Source organism: Panthera uncia, assembly GCF_023721935.1.
Source record: "Panthera uncia isolate 11264 chromosome C1 unlocalized genomic scaffold, Puncia_PCG_1.0 HiC_scaffold_3, whole genome shotgun sequence".
In the NCBI taxonomy this organism is placed as follows: Eukaryota; Metazoa; Chordata; class Mammalia; order Carnivora; family Felidae; genus Panthera; species Panthera uncia.
Genome location: NW_026057584.1, coordinates 3,818,925 through 3,837,975, shown reverse-complemented (window position 1 = coordinate 3,837,975; position 19,051 = coordinate 3,818,925). Strand labels below are relative to the sequence as shown.

The window sequence follows — 19,051 nt, the reverse complement described above, 5'->3', positions numbered from 1 at the left end:
AGTATAAATATTATAAATATATATTATATTTATAAATATATTTATATTTATATAATATAAATATTTATATTTATATTTATATTTATATTTATATTTATATTATATATATATATATATAATTTTATATATTATATAATATTACATATTATATGTATGTGTACATATACATAATACATATGTAAATATGTATTATATTATATATTATGTATAACATATAAACATATTATATATAAATGTAATATTATGGAATATATAATATAATAAAATATTGTTTAATATTTAACTATTGTTAAACATTGCATGTCTTTGCCAGCTATCTACGGTTTACAAAAACACAATCCCACGAGCTATGTGAAATTTGCTGCTTTATCAAAATGCACGCAGTAGTTCTGATATTACACATCAGTATTGCTTATATTAAATTCTTTCCTTTTAGAATTGTGCCACAGAAAAGATACTGAAAAGCATATAAAGTAATAGAATCATTAAAAATGAAGCCCACAGGGGTGCCCGGGTGGCTGAGCCAGTGAAGCGTCTTGACTCTTGGTTTCAGCTCAGATCATAATGTCACGGTTGGTGAGTTCAAGCCCCGAGCTGGGCTCTGTGCTGACAGTGGGGAGCCTGCTTGGGATTCTCTCTCTTCCTCTCTCTCTCTGCCCTCCTCTCCCTGCTCTCTCTCTCTCTCTCTTTCTCTCTCTCTCTCTCAAAATAAATTATTCCTTTAAAAAGTGAAGCCTATATTGTACTATACGTACATCCATCATCTTAATTGTAATTTATACAATAAGGGCAGGAGAACGTAAAGAGACAATAATAAATACTTTAATTATTATTCTTGTTAGCAAAAATACAGTAATAATACTCGAACAACGTCCGAAATGTAAAAATTGACCAACTGAAACATATACGCCATGAATTAAAAAAAAAAAAAAAAAAACAGTTAACAGCTACTCTCATGATAAGAAAATATCCATTCAACCAAATGCTGTGCTGAGCTCAAAATTTTAAGGTCGGTGTATACTTTCAATCCCAGACCTTATTGCGTGTGTTTGTTTGCATTAATTTTCGCGTGTGTGGTTGTTTTTTTTTTCACAATGTCTTGATCTATTATGAACCTCTAGAAAGAACGGCAATATAAGGAGACACGGATCCACCAACAGCCACACGGATCCAACCTGTGTCCACTTCCGGCCCCAAGATGGGCACTCGTGAATTCCTAGAGCTGTCACGCTCCATGTGTTCGGCAGTATATTTTCCAGTTGGTGTCATAAAACCTCAAATACTATGCTATATTGCCCATTCTGTCTTCCTAAGATAAGGTTAAGAATGTTTGAGAGGAATCCCAAAGATAATTAAGGTGAGGAAAAGAGAGCCCCTGAACCTGGACAGAGCAGGACACACATCACGACACCAGAAAGGGTCACAGCGCCCTCAGCGGTGATTTTCAGCCTGAGAACGGAGTACCTTTCTCCAGGGACAAGGGCAAGAGATGAAGGACAGAAGGGCTGGTAAAGGGAGGCGGTTCTCTGTCCCCACGCTGGAGGTCGGCCGGGAGTAAGACACATACTCATTTTTCAAGGATTAAGTCGGGTCTGCATCTCCTCTGGGGGCTACAGGCAGAACCCTCTGCTCCCCGACAAAGCGTGACAGTCTGCAGCATGCCCTCTAGGGGCACAACTTGCTGGCACATCGGCCGGGCTCAGTTCCTGCCACCACGTGGCCATCGCCTAGCCCTCTGTCACACGGCCACCCGGCCCTCCTCTCCGCTCCTGGAGTTGGCACCAAAGACGGAACTGAGCCAGCATCCCTGTGGGTACGAGCCCCCCAGCCCCCACCCTCTCATCTGCCTTCCTGGAGGAACACGTACGTCACCTCCCGACGTCACCACCATCACCTATGTTATCATGGCACTAATCGTTTTAAGTCTCGGAGCCCATTTCTTGGTTAATGTATCCAGTCCTTCCATACGAGATCATTTCACACCAGGTGCCGTAGACTGTTTAAACACATGGCCCCAACTCCCCACCCTCTCTGTTCCCATGCCCTTCACAGTGTGATGTGACAGGGCCTCCCATGGAGTGCAGTCCCCCGCTGTTGAATCTAGACCGGCTGGCCCACCGGACATGCCTTGGCCAACAGACTGCGGCAGAAGTAACCGTTCGCTGGCTCCAGTCTCGGCCCCAAGAGGCCTCACGGCCTCTGCCTTCTCTCATGGAACCCTTCCCATCCACCTGGGAGCCAACTCCCAACACTGCCTCCTGGAGAAGGAGAGGCCGTGTGGAGCCGAGGCGAGCCAACTGGCCGAGACCATCCTGACCGCCGTCCACAGCCGACAGCTGACATGACCACAAACATGTGAGCGAGCCCAGCTGAGCCCAAGCAGAAACTGCTAACCCACAGAACCGCACGTTAAATAAACAGTTGTTTTAAGCCACTACGTTTCGGGCAGTCTGCTCCGCAGCAAAAGCGAAGGGATACAACAGATTCTCTGCAGGGCATGCTCCACGTGTCCCTCGGGAAGTCACAGTCTCTGGATTTCAATGTCCCCGTCATGAAGTTAGACACCGTCTGGAGGACCTCCGCCCTCTCTCTAGCACTGTAGTTTTTAAGACAATCGTGACGATACTTACAACTGTTTGTGACCAAACTTCACAGGATTCTTTGTCAGTTGGTCCCCTTGGAACCAATCGCACTGTTTCCTGATATCTGGGGACAAGTAAAAAGCATTTTCACCTGCAGAGAAAGAGAGGGAAAAAAATATCTTGCAAGTGCCTGTAGATCACATGCAAATTAAAATTCATCTGCTAACGAGTTCAGTGGAGCCCACAGCAGGCAGTCCGTGTGTACTTGTTGAATCCATTCATTCCCCCAGACAAGCTAAGTCCAATCAATTCAAACAGTAAGCCTACCGGTCCTCGATCCATAAAACATCTCAAGCCACAATCTTTTGTTTGGCAATAGTTGGGTGATGAGGTTGAATAAAAGATTCACTCAGTGTGAAGGGAAGACAGGACTCAAAGAAAAATCACAGAGTTTAACAAGTTGGTCCAAGCTCCTGAACATCAAATTGTGACTGAATTACTTGTAATATTTTCTCAATGCTGCGTTTAATAAAACTTTTGTTTTCAATCTTTGGAAGGCAGTGACAGCGTTCCCAGTGTGAACCTGCTGGCCTACCTTTGCTTCATGTTTTTCCTCTAAGACTCTGGAGGGACAGGCCTTCACAAACCGGAACGCTGTTTTCACAGAGCTCAACTTTCCCTTGAATAATAAACTCTCCACACATGCGTGTTTGTTCCTACTTCTTACAGCTCCCTCACTTATGAGACACTCTCCTCTGCTGACCTGGGGCCATGAACTGCGCTGACCTGGGGCCATGAGCCGCGGCCGGGCCCTGGGGCATCAGGAGAACGATACCCTCCCTCAGGGACCATGCATTCTACTGGGACCACAGATCACACAAATGAATAACCAGCAGGCCTTGGGATAGATACGGTAATTAGCATCCAGACTAACGATGAGAAAGCCTTGGGAGTGGGGAGCATTCGCGGTGAGTAGGGGCAACTAGAGATATGCTTTGAGGATGATTGTGGGTTTGCCGCTAAAGCAGAGGTGGAGAGAGATCCCAGGGAGGAGAGTCCCATCAGCAAAGGCCCAGAAGTTTCCAAGTATGGGGCTAGCAGCTAAGCCCAGATCAATGCAACTCCTTCTAGGAGCTTCCCCATTTATTATGTCATGCATAATAAGTGGGCACTTGATCCGCGGTATACTCGCAGGGTCTATGGCTGGGAGGCACCCAGGCAAATTTGGTTGAATACAGGAGTCAGCAAGGACAGGATGTCCAGCTGTGGGTTCACTGTCAACCTTGGCTCCTAAAGTGCGTCTGAGACACGACAGGTGTCATACGTATGTGTGTTGAATGAACGAACAAGTCGGCATCAGCGCGCTAGACGTCTCTTCCGCGCCCGCGGCCCCACGTCCCTGATGGCCCGAGGGTATGGGCTGGCAGGAAGACCCTGACCCAGGCCCACGCTGTCCCCTGAAGGACTTACTGCTGACGAAGGACGGCAACAACCTCCCAAAGCGCATCAGCGGCTCCTCGTTGAGCTCGGTCGACTTATCCAACAGTTTGAAGAAGACGTCGCTTGGCTCACTGGCGAAGTTGTACAGCTCCTTGACGTTCACCTTCCTGCCGATGCCCAGAATCACGAAGAAGTAACCCTTGCACTTGGCCTGCAAGATGACCCCCTGGGCCTCTTCCAGCTGCTGCTTGTCGACCTCTCCCGTCAGCATCAGAACCACGACTTTCATGTCCCGTGGGTTGGGTGCGCTTTCGAAGACGTTCTCTATGGTGTACTGGATGGCGCGGCCCAAGTCCCTGGTGCCCTGCAGCTGTGTCATTCTGCTGCTGAGAAAGTCCACCAGCTTCTCCTTAGAGCCGTAGTCCGTCAGGGAGAACTCCACCTTCACGGGGGGCACGCTGGTGTTCCCTGCGGACTCATAGGGCGCGTGCTGCACAACCGCCACCCTGGCAAAGTGCTGGGCGGCCTTGGGGTCTGGGCTCAGGTCCAGCTGTCTGATCAGGTACCCTATGTACTTCCTCATCTCATTGAACTGGAACAGGCTGGTGGCCTCGGAGCTATCTAAGATGAAAGCCATGTCGATGTCCACGTCGCTGCCCGCCGCTCTCCTGTCCCGGAAGGAAGGCCTCCAGCTGCCAAAGCCACAGGACGGGTCAATGTTGCAGATGTCTAGAAAGAAGACAGGCAGCCCGTTTATTCTGTGACTCCCACTGCAAGACTGTACATTAATCTGTTGGGAGTCTGGGGTAATGAAATCGTCACATAATACAGAAGCCTATTCATAGCTTGCTGCCTTTTTGTGGCCAGATTTCAGTTTTCATCACCTAACACTAAATCAAACAGATCAGTAAGCTGAACTCCTTATTCTGATACTATGGTATTGGCGTTAGAAGGAGGAAGAGGAGGGAGAGGAGGGGGAGGGGAGATGCTGGAGGGAGAGGGAAACGGGGAAGGGAAAAAAGGGTGGAGGAGGGAGAGGGAGGGGGAAGGGAAGGAAGCGGGGGAGAGGGAAGGGGAAGAAGGATGGGGAGGAGGGGGAGAGGAAGGGAGAAAGAAGAATTAGGGGGGAGGGGAGGGGAGGGGAGGGGAGGGGAGGGGAGGGGAGGGAAGAAAACTACTTCTTTGCCACGCTGAAGAAATGTGTTCTAGAAAGGCACAAAGCCAGATCATTGAAATCTGGACTCCAAGGTCAAAATGTAAGCAGAGCCTACTTTCTCCTTTATTTCCTGTCTATCAAAGAGAAGCTCGGTCTGAGGGGTTCCACTTTAAATATGGAAACTACTTATGTAGGAATTACACTGGCAAACGCAAGGCGTGATGAATCTTCATGCAACTCAGGCCCTTTACATGGATGACAAATATTTGTTCAAATGTCGCCCCGTGGATAGTACAGTACGTCTTATAACACACTGTCCTGCTCGAGAAGCCCTTACCCAGGCAAACGTGACACGTCAGGACGGTCTTCAAGAAGTCGGTGAGGTCTCTCCTAGGGGGCAGGACAAGCGCGTGTCCCACTGCGGTGTTATTGATCTGGTTCAAACAAAAGGAAATGCTTGGTAGGAGTGTCCGTGGTAAGTAACTACTTGAAAATGGAGCAGTGGAGTCGAGTCGTGTCCATAAAATAACCTTCCCAACAGATCACCCCCTCTTCTCGGGGGTGGTGTTGGTGGGGTTTGGGAGGAGGTGCTGAGCTTAATAGGAAAACACAGGCTTTCTTCTGTGGAGCTGAGCTGAAGTTCAGATCCCTCTCCTGCACTTTCCGCTGGGCCCGAAGGAAAATTATTTAACCTCTCCGAGGTCCAATTTCCTGAGCTGAAAATGGGGGTAATGTTAAATTCCCCATGTCCAATTACATGATGCGTGGGAAATGGCTGCTATAGCTCTAGGAAATAGTGGGCACTTGAATGGCACAGTTATTCTCGGCCACAATAACAGCCACCGACACACGTTAGCTCCCAACTCTCCCAGAAGGGGATTTAACCACAAGGCAGGTAGTGAAATCGCTTCTAGAAGGTTCAAGAAGCCCTGATCATCACGGTGCCTTGGGACCCCCTCACTAAGTATTTATTGCGTGTAAAAGTAAAGTTAACTAATGAATGAATAATTGACTTTTCGAACTTGCTGGGACACTGCTGTTAAGAAACACAAGTGGTTCTGGGTCACTCAGCCCACACGAGGGAAAATGTACATAAATGAGCCCCTTATGAGGGCAGACAGCTGAAAGCCCAAGCTGGATTCCCAGGCCCAGCGTTGTGTGCTCAAACTGGCCTGTGGTTTGGCAGAATAAACCCTGAGGGACGGCACCAATGACCAGACCGTCTTTCGCTGACGTGGGCAGGGGTAAAACCATAGAATACCCAGTCTTGGAGGGAAGACGGCAGGGACCATCCCTCCCCCACTTTGCCTTTCACAGGCGAGAAACCTAAAACACAGAGAGGTTAAGTGACGTGACCATATTACTTCGGTGACTTAAAGCTAGAAAGTGGGCAGGCTGGAACAAGGGCTCTTTCCCATCATGCCCACTGCCCACTCGGCCTGAGCAATGCCGCCATCGTTGGCACTGAGTAAATATTAAGTGATGAATTAGCCAATTATGATATACATCATTGTCACAATTAAACCAGCTATTTAAGCAAACGACAAGGGAGCACTTTGCGGCTTCACAGCGAAGGCTGACCATCCTGGCTGAAGAAAGGTTGGAACAGGGGTGCATGGACGTCTGGGGGACCTCCCTAGGGCACTGGCAGCCTCAGGGTCAGCCCTGGGAGAGTCTCCTCCAGCAGGTGAGGAAGGACCCAGTGGGAATAAATCACAGGCATGTGGATGTCACTCTAGAGTCAAAGCCACTCGGCTGTCCCGGAAATATCGCTCAAGTAGCTGCCAATCACAACGGCCTCATCCAGGAGCTTTTGGAAACTATGGTGCATGAATCCATCAAGCAGGCACCAGGTGCCCGAGAACATTCTCAGAGCCCAAGAAGAGCCGAAGGAGATGTCAACCGTGCCCACAGGGTACAGACCTGCAACGCGCTGATAAGCTGCCGGTCCTCCTGGCTCGTGAGGAACAAGGGGGTGATCCCCGCATCCGAAAGCTTTAGCACAGCCTCCCTGAGCTGTGGGGACGCCCTCGTGGGCTTATTGCTGAAGAAAACAGCCACTTTCCTCATCAGGAATCCGTTCCTCACACGCTTAAACGTGTTTCTGGCCACGAAGGACATGGCCGTTTCCAGACTCTGTTGCTTGGACGTCAGAGCCACCTGAAGGTTCTTGATCTTGTCCAAGAGGACCGACTTCTTCTTGGAGTCGGCAAACCGGATCTCCGTGGTCACCTCGTTGTTGTAGGTGACCACGGCCACGCGTGCCCCCCGAGGGCAGTTGCTCTCAGCAATGGTCAGGTCGCCCACGATCCTCAGGAGCACATCCCTCATCCGGCTAAACGTGTCTTGGGTCACCCCCTCCGAGGTGTCTAAGGCAAAGGCCAGTTCCGTCGGGAAGACGGGGCATTCCAGGGGCCCTGTGGGAAGTGGCGGGTTTTCAAAGACAAACTTTACTTACCGGGAAAGGGGTCTTCTTCCCGCAGGAGAAAGTCAAACGGCTGAAGTCAACTTACCATAGCAGCAAGCTAGAAAAGAAACAGAGAGAGGAGTGAAACACAGGTACTACATGAGCATTTCAAACATGAGAGCAGACGTGCGTCACAGACAGCAAAGATCATGTACTTACGACATTTATCTTTGATGCTTTGGACAAGGGCACATTGCTTTAAAAAGAAAGGAAAGAAGCGTGAGGGGGGCGGACAAGAGGCTTACAGCTCAACGACTGGTGATACACACATGCAACTTACATCCATGGAGTCACCTCTGTTGCCCTTGGGACCCTGTGGGACGAGAAGGAGAGGGTGAGAAGCACCACAGATGCGCGGGACCAGCAACGCGACAGAAACACGGCTGAGGGAGCAAAGGTGGGTCTGGGCTGCCCCTGACCATTTTCAGGCTCTCCCTGTAAATCTGACTTTACTGCTCAAGGAACAAAAGAGAGGGGAAACTTTGAGGACAGAAGTGTTTCCCCTGCAAAATAAAAAGCTCCACACCCTGAAAACCTGGAAGGTTGTGACAAATCAAAGGGATCACACATTTGGGCTCGAGTCTAAACATGACTTCTCCTGAGAGTAGAGCTTTCTTTCCACCTGCGATCCTAGTATCTCCTGTTCACAGAAGGGACAGCGACGCGTCACTTAGCTAAGCCTCAGCTCCAGATCTGAAGTGCACTGGCTGCATACCACCCCAGAGGAGGCCCAAGGACAGACCCATGGCTGCTCTCAGGGTCTTATCACAATACACAGCCGCCCTGACGGCCAAGCAGTTGTCTCCTGGGCCAGTCAGGTGCGTTTCCACAAGACTGCAGACTGCCTTAACTTTCTCCGCTAAATGCTTCACTTTCTTAAAGGCAGAAATCACCTGACTTAGCCTTTACCCAAGTCTGACCAGTCTAATCCCTCCACCTTTCCTTATACGAGTGATTGTCCATCATTCTCTGAACCTCATGAAATTTAACGTAGGGAGAAAATATAGGGAGAAATTCAAGTAAGGAAACGAAGATATTCATAATGAAGAAATGCAAGGGGCTGCAGAAGGTCGCCCTCTTGGCCCCAGGTGGCCTAGCACTCGTGGGTTTTAAACCATAAATCAGAAGCTGTCTTGGGGATTTTACAGACCACAGGAAATAGTTCGCAAACCAACGTCTGACATAAATTATACTATTTCTACAAGACGCAACCAAGAGGTATTAGAACTTGTCCTCTCTCTCTCTCTCTTTTTTTTTTTTTTTTTGTCCTGTACACAAACCTCAAACCTACCCCAGGAAATTATAAAGGCAAATTACAATATACACTAGACCACAAGGTTCCACAAGAAACTTCTTTGGAACGTTTCTGGTTAGTCTCAAATTCAAAAGCTCTTTTCTCCATTGTGACATCAAAAGAAAAGTGGTTTATAAAAAAAAAAAAAAATCAATGACAACAAAAAAGGAGCACGTCTTTTCTGGGAGGGAAGGAGGTTGTAAGAAGTTTACAAAGGGACACATGTAAAGCTTCCAGCCCATGGCTGGACTGGAACTGGGTGGGTGGGTACTTACAGATGGTCCTGGGTAGCCAGGGTCCCCCTTCTGCCCAATTGCCCCTGGAGGTCCTGAATTTCCCTAGAAAAGGCAGAACAAACAGTGAGATGCTTGCCCAAGAACCATTAAGAAGACTATCCATGGAGGGACGCCCGGCGGGCTCAGTCTGAGCCCTCAGTCTGAGACTTCGGCTCAGGTCACGATCTTACAGTTCGTCAGTTCGAGCCCCGCATCGGGCTCTGTGCTGACAGCTCAGAGCCCGGAGCCCGCTTCAGATTCTGTCTCCCTCCTTCTCTGCCCCTCCCCCCCTTCTCTTTCTCTCTCTCTCTTTCAAAAATAAAATAAACGTCAAAAAATTTTTAAATAAAAGTTAAAAAAAAAGACGATCCACAGATGTGCAAGAATGCAATAAACGGCAATCAGTGAGACCAGCGCTCGGTGCAGATAACCAATCCAACGTGGTAAAACCACCTGGAAAAGTAAATGATGCAGTTTGTCTCCACTGAGCAAATTAACAGGATCATATGACGATTTTAACTGTATTTCAAGCTAAAAATAACCGTTTCCCACATCGAGACCGCGACATGCTAATTCAGGACTCGGTGCAATCTTAAGAGGATGAGTAAACATCCACTGTAGACAGTCATTTGGAGCCAAAAGCAGCTTCAGGAAGAGGACCGTTATGCCTTGGAGGCGGGGAGTGCGGGGTCTGGTGATCCTTGAGATGTGTTAGCAGAAGGGCTTCTGGGGCCTCCCCGTAAGGGCAGCACGGCTGAAGAAGGCAGCGCAGACAACCCCAAGGGGTCCTGAGGACACTGGCCTGGGGCCTAGGACTCCTTTTCTTGTACCCCACATGCCACCAGCCAGGTTGCCGGTGAAGAAGGAGGATGTTCACCACACGTGTTCCCATCCCCCACCTGCAGCCAGGTGCGGGCAGACTCACCCTTCGGCCCCTGATGCCTTTGGGTCCTGGTCCTCCATCCGTCCCGGGCTCGCCAGGGGCACCCTGCAAAGAGAGCCAGGAAGAGGCACATTAAGTTCTGAAACGGAGGGTCCAGCGGAGGGCCCCCGGACATCTGGACCACACTCCCCAGGGCAGCCAAATGGCTAACTCTGGTTTACATTCCACTGGGTTACTAGTACTTCCGTGTCCTCCACAGATGCAGCCTTAGTTTACCGCCCCCATGATGACGATGTCATACAGATCAGAGCACGTCAAGTTTACAAAGTGTGTGATTGCCATGTCATTTGATCCAACCCTCGCAAGGCCCAAGGCAAGAACGCTGTCCACTGTCACCTCCACTTACCGGGTGAGGGAGTATCTCAGAGAGGGCGGGGCCTTCGTAAGCGGCTGACCCCACACCAACACCACAATATTCCGATTTTCAGCCCATGAACATGCCAGACGCAGCCCCCCAAAACGGTGACGTTTCACCACCAGGGGAATATTTATTTACCTTTGGACCAGGGTACCCAGGGAATCCTCTTTCTCCCTGTAAGAGACAAATAAATAACTCAGTTTTGGGTCCTAATTTACATGCATCTAAAAGAAATTATTCTTGAGCAGAAACAAATACATCCACGGAGTCACCAAGACAAAACAAAAAAAAAAAAAAAAAAAAAAACGCATGATATTCCAACAAAATTTTGAGAAATACTTCTCTAAAGACACAAGACGCCAGAAGCTCAGGAATCCTCAGCAGATACGCACTTTTCTGCCTTTGCGTCCTTCACCGCCAACCCCATCTCTGCCATCATCGCCCTGGGGGTGGAAAGGGAGCATTACTGCAGGCCGCCACGCTGGGCACCCCACAGCCTCTCTGTCTAGAGCCCGGAGCACAGGGTCGTTGGGTCCCTGAAGGGTTCCCAGATCGAGGAAGTGTTCCTGCTCCCACCCCATCCTCCAGGTGCAAACAAGACAGCCGTCTGCAAGTAAGTGGGTTTAATGGGCTCCTTTGGGAAAATGGTGCTGGCGTGCCACCGATAAAAAGAACATCTGACAGCCACCGGGAAAGACAGCACTTGGGTGTGGAGTCAAAGGCCCGCGGAATGTCTGAGACTCTTAGAGCAGAAAGGACTCCCAAAAGTCGCCTTGCCAAAGCGCATCCTTGACTCTTTGATTCTAGCAGGAACGCAGAACTCAGTCTCTCACGCCCTCCTGAGTCTCCTGCGCTCAGACCTTCTCTCCTCTCCCCACCGTGGCTTCCCCCCCTCCTTCCAGGTCGTGCCACTGGACTGCCTTCTTTCCAAACACCCCCTTCCCTATGCCCTCCAATCTGTCCCATCACACCCTCGCGGGAGACTTTCAGAACTGCACTCCATTGACTATTTCAAAAGAATGAGAACAATATGTGTGAAATATATACACCGGTAACTCTAAAACAGACGCAGAGCATGCTATTTAGTTAATTTAAAGTTTTAAGCAAACAAACATCAACAGCTAAAGAGCCATTGCCCCCAAATTTATGGACACACCATCAAGAGATTTCCTTCTGGTCTGAACAGATTTTAAAGCCTGATTTTTTTCCCCCCTCTGCTTCTGAAACTAAAAGTAACAGAAACGGATCCTTCAAACTTCAGTTTTCTGTAGAGAGGTTACATACACACACGCAAAAATATGTTAAAGTTTGGGATTATAAATCAGATCGACCGGGTCCTCAAAACTTTCTTAAAACATTCTACAGATTTCTTTGCCCTGTACAGAAGTGTGTATTAAAAAAGTATCGTTCGTGAGCAGTCAGATTGTCTTTAGATAATATTTTAAAAAATGAGTTATCAAGGTAATAACTTCTATTCCTAGGATGTCTCATCCAAAGGAAACAGTTTCAATCTGGACTGAGACCTGATCAGATATGATTCCATTTTAACCAAAGGACATTTATTTCTCTGCAGAAAAACTCCATCTAGTCATGGTCACAAACCATTTACAGGACGATAATGAAGGTGGTTCAAGCTTCAGTGAGTCCCCGCATTCACTTCCCAGGAAAAACGCAAGAAAAAAATGTCTTTCCCCACTCTTCCCCGATGTAATGAAACTTATTTTGAAATTGATTTGCTGTTTATAAGCAGTCAGTCTCACTGCATTCGGTCATATCCCCAAGGACACAAGGGGACAACTATCCAGTTACCTGTTTAGGACCAACCCAATTTGCAACGAGAAAGGCTAGCCCAGAGAAAGGCCCCATCTCCCCTGCCTCGCACCTTCCAGCAAAGGATTGGCCACAGCACATCCTGATCTTACCGTCTCCCCTCGGGGGCCCCGGCTCCCGACTCCTCCCTTTGGTCCCGGCTCTCCAGGCTCGCCCTACACACGAGAAACAAGGCTGAGACAGCTGTGGGGCTGAGACCATTTAAAACATGATTCCAAGCAATTTCTGTTCTACGTGATGCCGGCAGTAAGGTAAAGTCAGTGGGTGTTGACTACAGCAGGGAAACCCCCCCCCACCACCAAGAGACTGAGAGACATCCGTGGATTCACACGAACACGTTTCCTTTACTGAGAAAAGGCTGCCCTTTGAGGCCCGTTCTGATAAATTGTGTTTTTTCTTAAACACAAAGTCGGTTCTCAGACAGTCTTCGTATGACAAGCTGCTGTTATCCAAAAGAGTCGGGGAGCTGGGCCTCTTGGATTAGCTAAATATGGCCAGCAGAGCTCTGTGAGTGCGGTGCCAGTGTTTAAAGAATGTGTGTTCAATGCAACACTGGGGCTGTGCTAAGTGCCTCCCATCTGCTCTGATGACTCCAAGGAGGCCAAACTCCCGTCACATACACAGGCACGAACAGATCAGGGAATCCACCAGCTGCTGGCAGGTTCCGGCCACAAGAAAGCCAACCCGCTGAGTCCAGCCCGTGAGTTCCCTTCAGGTGGGACAGGACAGGGATCCCACTGGCCAAGCCGGGCTGGCAGCCGGGGGGGCTGGATGCAGACTAAGCAGGTGAGCACACGGACAGATGAGGGGAAGGCCACAGAGGGTATGGCTGGGCCCTGACCTCAGGAAATGAGCTCTACTTTGGTTAAGACAAACCTTTCTTCCCAGGGGACCGACTCTGCCACGTTCTCCAGGAGCACCCGCAGTCCCTCCGCTTCCCTGGAGCAGGGAGAGGAGCATGTCAATGAAATATTCACCCTCCAGCCAGAGGCCCTGCACTCGGCCCCCACCCCGCAGCACTCAGTGCCAAGTGCGGTGCCGGGGACCCAAATGCACATGGACGTGGCTTGTGCAAATCTAACACATCCGTGTGACCGCTCGGAACCAGCTTCCACAAACCAACCCGTGTTGCAGTTAATATCCCGAGTCCCTGACTAGAAGAGAAGAACCCAGATTTTGTGGGACTTTGTTTCCTCTCCCTTTTCACACCTCCACAGTGACACCTGATTATACAGGTGCAGAATCCTGTACACGTATCCCCTGAGGGAGTAAGTAAATAATGAAGAAACATAGCTCTTAAAACGGGGTGCAGCCTCCAGAGCCCAGAAATGACCCACACGAACATGCGAAAAACGGGTGGTAGGAGCTCTTTGTCATTGGTGACTATTAGAAGAGTTTCACCTCACCCCCACTCCACCTTAAACTCTTGACTAATGAGAACTTAAATAATGTTGAATAAAACCCACAAAAGCTTTGAAAATAGGTATTTATCAGACGGCGAACCAGGAAAGGAATGTCTAAGCCAACAAGGGATCTCACAAAGTTCCTACTTGGTTGCAACACCTTTTTGTCCATTTCTGTAGCAACAAGCCAGCTCTTTGCCCCTTTTCGGTTATTACTGTTTTCTGTAACACATGACAGGGTGGCTCCCTGAACAGCACGTCAGACAGGACGGACACCAAGTGTGCAGTGCTGGGGACCCGGGCCCCACACAGCTAACTCATTTCTGCTCATGGTCACCGAGCCCCGAGATGCATGTCCATGCCTGTGGTTGTTCAAGTTTAAGGAGCAGCTTCAGTGTTGAACCTGAGGGTGGGGAATGCCTTACACCGAATACCGAACCACAAGGCAAACTCCAGGGGCCACATATGAAACAATTTGGCATAAGCCGAGAATTGGGGCAGATTTAGAGTTTACAAAGGTCCAGCCTCAGGCTTTGGAAGTGCAGGATGGCCTCACCACCCAGCTGGCCAGTGTTTGGAAGGAGCAGCACCGGGATTCAGAAGCCCCTGGAGCACCAAGACCAAGGGTCTCTTACTTCCTCAGGCAAACTGGCCAGTCACCGTGAGGACTGAGGTTGACCCGGGGTCTGTGCTGGCAGGGGGGAGGCGAAGGGAGAAGTCTGTCTACAGTAACACCATCCGCAGGACCTCAGCCTGTGCGGGCCGTGCTCCCGCTTAGCTAAAGACAGGGGTGGGATCAAGCGGACTTACCCGAGGCCCAGAAATGCCTTGTTCACCGATCAGGCCTGGGGGACCCGTGGGACCAGGTGGACCCTGAAGAAGTAAAAGGCCAACATAAGTGCTGCGTTGAGGTGGCGTTCCATGAGGAACGTCAGGGTGACACGTGCACTTTGCACAGAGCCCAGAGCCTCGCTCCCGCCGGCCAAAAAGACCTCTAGAGACCATGCCTCTGTCTCAGCTGTTAACAGCAGCTCCAACCCGGGACACTAAGGGGGAGGTTAGCTTAAGAAAAATACAAGGAGCCCGGAGGGCTCAGTCGGTTAAGCGTCTGACTCTTGAGTTTAGCTCAGGTCATGCTCTCAGGATTTGTGAGTTTGAGCCCCACATCAGGCCAGAGACAGAAAGGACATCAGTGGTTTCCAGGAGCTGCAGGAGAGGATACGGGAATGACTGCCTAAGGGCTCGGGGGCTCCTCTGGGGATGATGAAAATGTTTTCAAACTATATAGAGCTAATGGTTGTACCACACTGTGAATGTATTATGTGCCACTGAACTCTTCGGTAGTTAATTCTGGGTTCGATTATATAAAACTGGCTGTCACCTCATTCAAATTGAAAACCATCTGGGGACTCCTGGGGAGCTCGGTCGGTTGAGCATCTGACTCTTGATTTCAGCTCAGGCCACGATCTCACGCTTCGTGAGTTCAAGCCCCGGGTCAGGCTCCGTGCTGACAGCGTGGAGTCTGTTTGGGATTCTGTCTCTCGCCCGCTCCCTCTGCCCCTCCCCTGCTTGTGCTGTCTCTGTCTCTCTCAAAACAAATAAACATTTAAAAATAAACACATGGAACAATTTAAAAACACATACTGGAGCACCTGGGCAAACATCACAAGGCGCACGGCCGAGCTGGGAGTACTGACCTGTCCACCTCGGGTGCCCTGCTCTCCCACGGAGCCCGGCTGGCCCGGGCCGCCCTTGTTGCCCTTGGAAACAAAAGAAGATGAAGGGGGGGGGGGGGGGTCAGAGTGGTTGAGGCCAGTGTCAGCTGTGTATTTGACAGTCACGTCTGGACAAGGGGGTAGGGGAACAGCCCCACAGGGGAGTGGAGGCCACCAGGGCAGTGGCCCCAGGATGAGACATTCAGCACGTACAGCCAGTGCCATTCTGCACGCTTACGATGGTTCCCCACACCTGCCTCACCTCTGCTCAGGATGGTTGTGAAATCAGGATTTTTGAATCCAAACCTGCCTTGCACAGCTGGGCAGACGGACACAGTAAGATGCGGAGACTGGCTGACGAGCAGGTCAGCGGGCGCGTCAGGGACGAGGGACGCCCGGACGCCCCCTGCTCCATTCCTCCCCTCAGTCTCTGCCCCTGGTCCCCACAGCCACGCGGTTTCACAAGTCGTTTGGAAGAGGCTAAATGCACGGAGTCGGTACAGAAGGTGGTGGCTGGTGTTTGAGCCCCACGCCTTGAAGGCAGAGGGACAAAGCTTTTGGCTCCCAGGCTGATTGCATTCTTGCCCTTTGAGAGCACGTGGTGAGTCATGGTGTGATGGCAGAAGAAAGGCACCAAATTAGAGACTTACCTTAGCTCCCGCTGGTCCCCTTCGGCCAAAGCCGCCCTGTGGAGGAGTCACACAAACTGAGAGGGAGCCTGGGGACGGAGCCCGGGGCTTTCTGTGACGTGAGTCGCCACGAGCCAGACAATGTGCCTGGCCGGCCCTGAGCAGACTCAAGAGAGACACCCTTCCTCCTGCCCTCCTCTCCGCCAAGTTTTGCTTCCACGCTGCCCTGTTAGCCACCCAAATGGGAGTTTTCAGAGTTACTTCCAACCTGCCAAGCAAAATAATGACTCCTTCTGGCTGCACGATCCCAGCCAATTTCAAAAAAGGATGTAAAAATGGTAATGTCAACCTGTCTGTTTTTCAACCATTTTCCTAACTGCAGGCAGAAGTAATGAAATACGTCAATTATAATGGAAGGGAGTCCCAAACTCTCCAAACGCTCCTGGCCAAATATAACACACACTCAGCTAAGTAAAGCATCGGGAGTGCACATACGTGAACCTAAAAAGCCCAACCGTACTTAGTCTGGGCTCATGACTTGGCAACATCTTCCTCGATGTTCCAGAGGTGACCCTTCGTTCAAATAAATGTGGGCCCATCGCATAAGCAATGCTTTCATTCCGATTCTGTGATGGCTTCCTCTCCATCGGAAAGGTTTGGGACGGGAACGCATGAAGGTCCTGGGTGTATCCTTGTGAGGTGAAGGGTTAGTGTTCTGGACACTGTAAGTCGCCAGCTCTGTTATGGGGCTTGGCCCATCTGTGGCGTCAACCAAAGAAAGACATTCTCCACTCCCAACGGGCCAGCCCAGAGACCTTCTGGGGTGACTGTTTTAACATTATTCACGGTGGTGGAAACTTCTTTAATGGAAGGCCTTGGCCTCCTTCTACAAATGACACGTGGACAAGTGGAGAAGGAGACGCGCCACGCGGCTCCTTCAGAGTAACAATCTGCCTGGCCTCCCCCAAAGGGCACAACTAGGAGTACGACCAGAGGCTAAGTGCTCAGTGACACAGTGCTCAGGCCAGAGGCAGCCCGCAGAAGCCCCAGTGTGGCTGTGTGAGACGTGAGGTGGCCCGGTGGGAAGGACACGTTTCACCTTGGCCTGAGCCGGGCACAGCGAGGTCCTAAGGGAAGGAACCGGAGGCCCCCGGGCCAGGCCTCACCCTAGCGCAAGGGAAGAAGCGGGTGGACAAGAGCCCTTGACTCCATCAAGGGTGAACCGAGGTCTCCACCTTGCGCGCAGAAATAAAACAAACTGCAGGCAGGACCCTATTTTAAGTCACTTCGTGAAAACAAGTTTTGGTTCCATCACACGCTGAGTGGGTGGCTCGTTAGAACAGCGGGGTCTTTCCTCATTGGTCAGTTTGCAGTTCGCTCGCAGTAACACTCAGAACTTCTAAGATGGTGTTTTCAAATTTTGTTTTTCTTCTGAATTCTAAAGGCACAATTTTAAAACTTACACCCCTAGCATACCATGTAATCACGGGTGAGAGTCATCCCTTCCAAAAGCCCCCATCTCAGGGCACAGCCCCCTGAGGGTCCAGCCACTGATGGATCCCTCACCGTGTGGCTGGTGCTGGGGAAATGGCAGAGGTACCATTTTTGGCCGCCCAGACCCAGCCTGCTGCCGCTCTGCTCTCTCAGCTTGTGAGCAGAGCCATCCTGACTGCCCCTGACGCCTTACAAACTTCCAGGCCACTCCTCCCCCGTGCAGGGACCCTCTTCCCCCTCTGGAGCCACGCTCTGTGTTCCCCGGGGCCCTGGGAGCTGCCAAGGGTTTCCCAAGGGTCGTGTACATAGCTTTGGTCTTAGCAGCTCTTCGAGGGGACTCAGAGATTAGGGACGCAACGAGCTCTCCTGCAACAGACATTCGCGAAATGTCTCGAAAAGGCAACCGCCTGATGCAATTCACTAGAAAACACAATCTGGTGTCGTCGCTTGAATTACAGCCGCACCAACAAACAATGACTAAACCCACAAGCATACAACCCATCAGCCTTCTTGCCCCTCACTCCCTCCTGAGTTTGTGCTTCTGTTTGGATTTTTTAAATATTTAGCGGGACAGAGCCTAGCCACATGTTTGAAATCCCCCCCAAAGCCCCCAAGTAAAAATTTGCTGAGTAACGCTGCCCCAGATCGTGTTGGTGATTCAGGAGGCACTTGCTAGGACTCCCCACAAAGCCCCCTGAGCCCCAAGAGGCACTCACGTCCTTCCCGGTTTCTCCAGGCCTTCCAGATACCCCGTCTCTCCCAGGGAGACCCTGACATGGAGAAAAAATCAGCATAAGACTCTCATCCAACTCTGGCATATTGTGCCAGAGACCACGGGAAAGGGGGTTGCTTGTACACATGGCAGGGGGCGGGGGGATGCTTGGTGGGACCCCTTAGACGGGGGTCATGCCGTCTGCACGAGCCTGAGAAGCGCTTTCCGTAAATACCTAAGGGGCATAAATTCTGCAGAAAAGGAGCCCCTCTGGGTAGCAGCTGGAGACTGCCTTCCCAGGCACACAGTCCACACCCGACCTCGTGTGCCCATAGCCGTGAAGACCACTTCTGTGGCCCCTGTGGCTGGGGGTGAGCCCTCGGCAAAGGGGGTCCGGGGATGCAGAGCACCGTACCATGGGGCCGATGTCTCCGGTTTCTCCTTTGGGCCCTCTCTGCTGACTGTCCCGTCCTGAGTCACCCTGCAGACAACACAGGTCAGGGACATGAGCCACGTGTGCAAGAAAAAGGCACTTCAAATTCACCTTAGGTAAACAGAAGAGTTTGCCACCCTTCTCAGCCTATGGCTCTACAAAACCTATAGGCCAACCCCCTCCCGAGCCAGGCTCCCTCCTCCTGGGCCAGCTTCCCTCCTCCCGGGCCAGCCTCCCTCCTCCTGGACCAGCCTCCCTCCTCCTGGGCCAGCTTCCCTCCTCCCCACCACCCCCCTTCCCCCACCCCTGCCCTGCCAGCC

General features: G+C 50.7%; 1 protein-coding gene across 4 annotated transcripts in view; it reads right to left on the bottom strand.

Moving 5' to 3' along the window:
- COL6A3 (collagen type VI alpha 3 chain) overlaps nucleotides 1–19,051 on the bottom strand; it is an 80,567-nt gene that overhangs the window by 12,402 nt on the left and 49,114 nt on the right. The window contains exons 22-39 of one of the 4 annotated variants that reach the window (XM_049614617.1): nucleotides 18,714–18,779; nucleotides 18,303–18,356; nucleotides 16,114–16,149; nucleotides 15,446–15,508; nucleotides 14,559–14,621; nucleotides 13,222–13,284; nucleotides 12,438–12,500; nucleotides 10,908–10,958; nucleotides 10,654–10,689; nucleotides 10,140–10,202; nucleotides 9,215–9,277; nucleotides 7,926–7,958; nucleotides 7,805–7,841; nucleotides 7,692–7,703; nucleotides 7,102–7,595; nucleotides 5,516–5,612; nucleotides 4,053–4,751; nucleotides 2,631–2,733 (exon numbers count right to left, since the gene is read on the bottom strand). In XM_049614617.1, the coding sequence (XP_049470574.1) occupies nucleotides 2,631–2,733; nucleotides 4,053–4,751; nucleotides 5,516–5,612; nucleotides 7,102–7,595; nucleotides 7,692–7,703; nucleotides 7,805–7,841; nucleotides 7,926–7,958; nucleotides 9,215–9,277; nucleotides 10,140–10,202; nucleotides 10,654–10,689; nucleotides 10,908–10,958; nucleotides 12,438–12,500; nucleotides 13,222–13,284; nucleotides 14,559–14,621; nucleotides 15,446–15,508; nucleotides 16,114–16,149; nucleotides 18,303–18,356; nucleotides 18,714–18,779 (2,096 nt within the window). The other 3 variants (XM_049614613.1, XM_049614614.1, XM_049614616.1) reach the window with 3 other exon arrangements.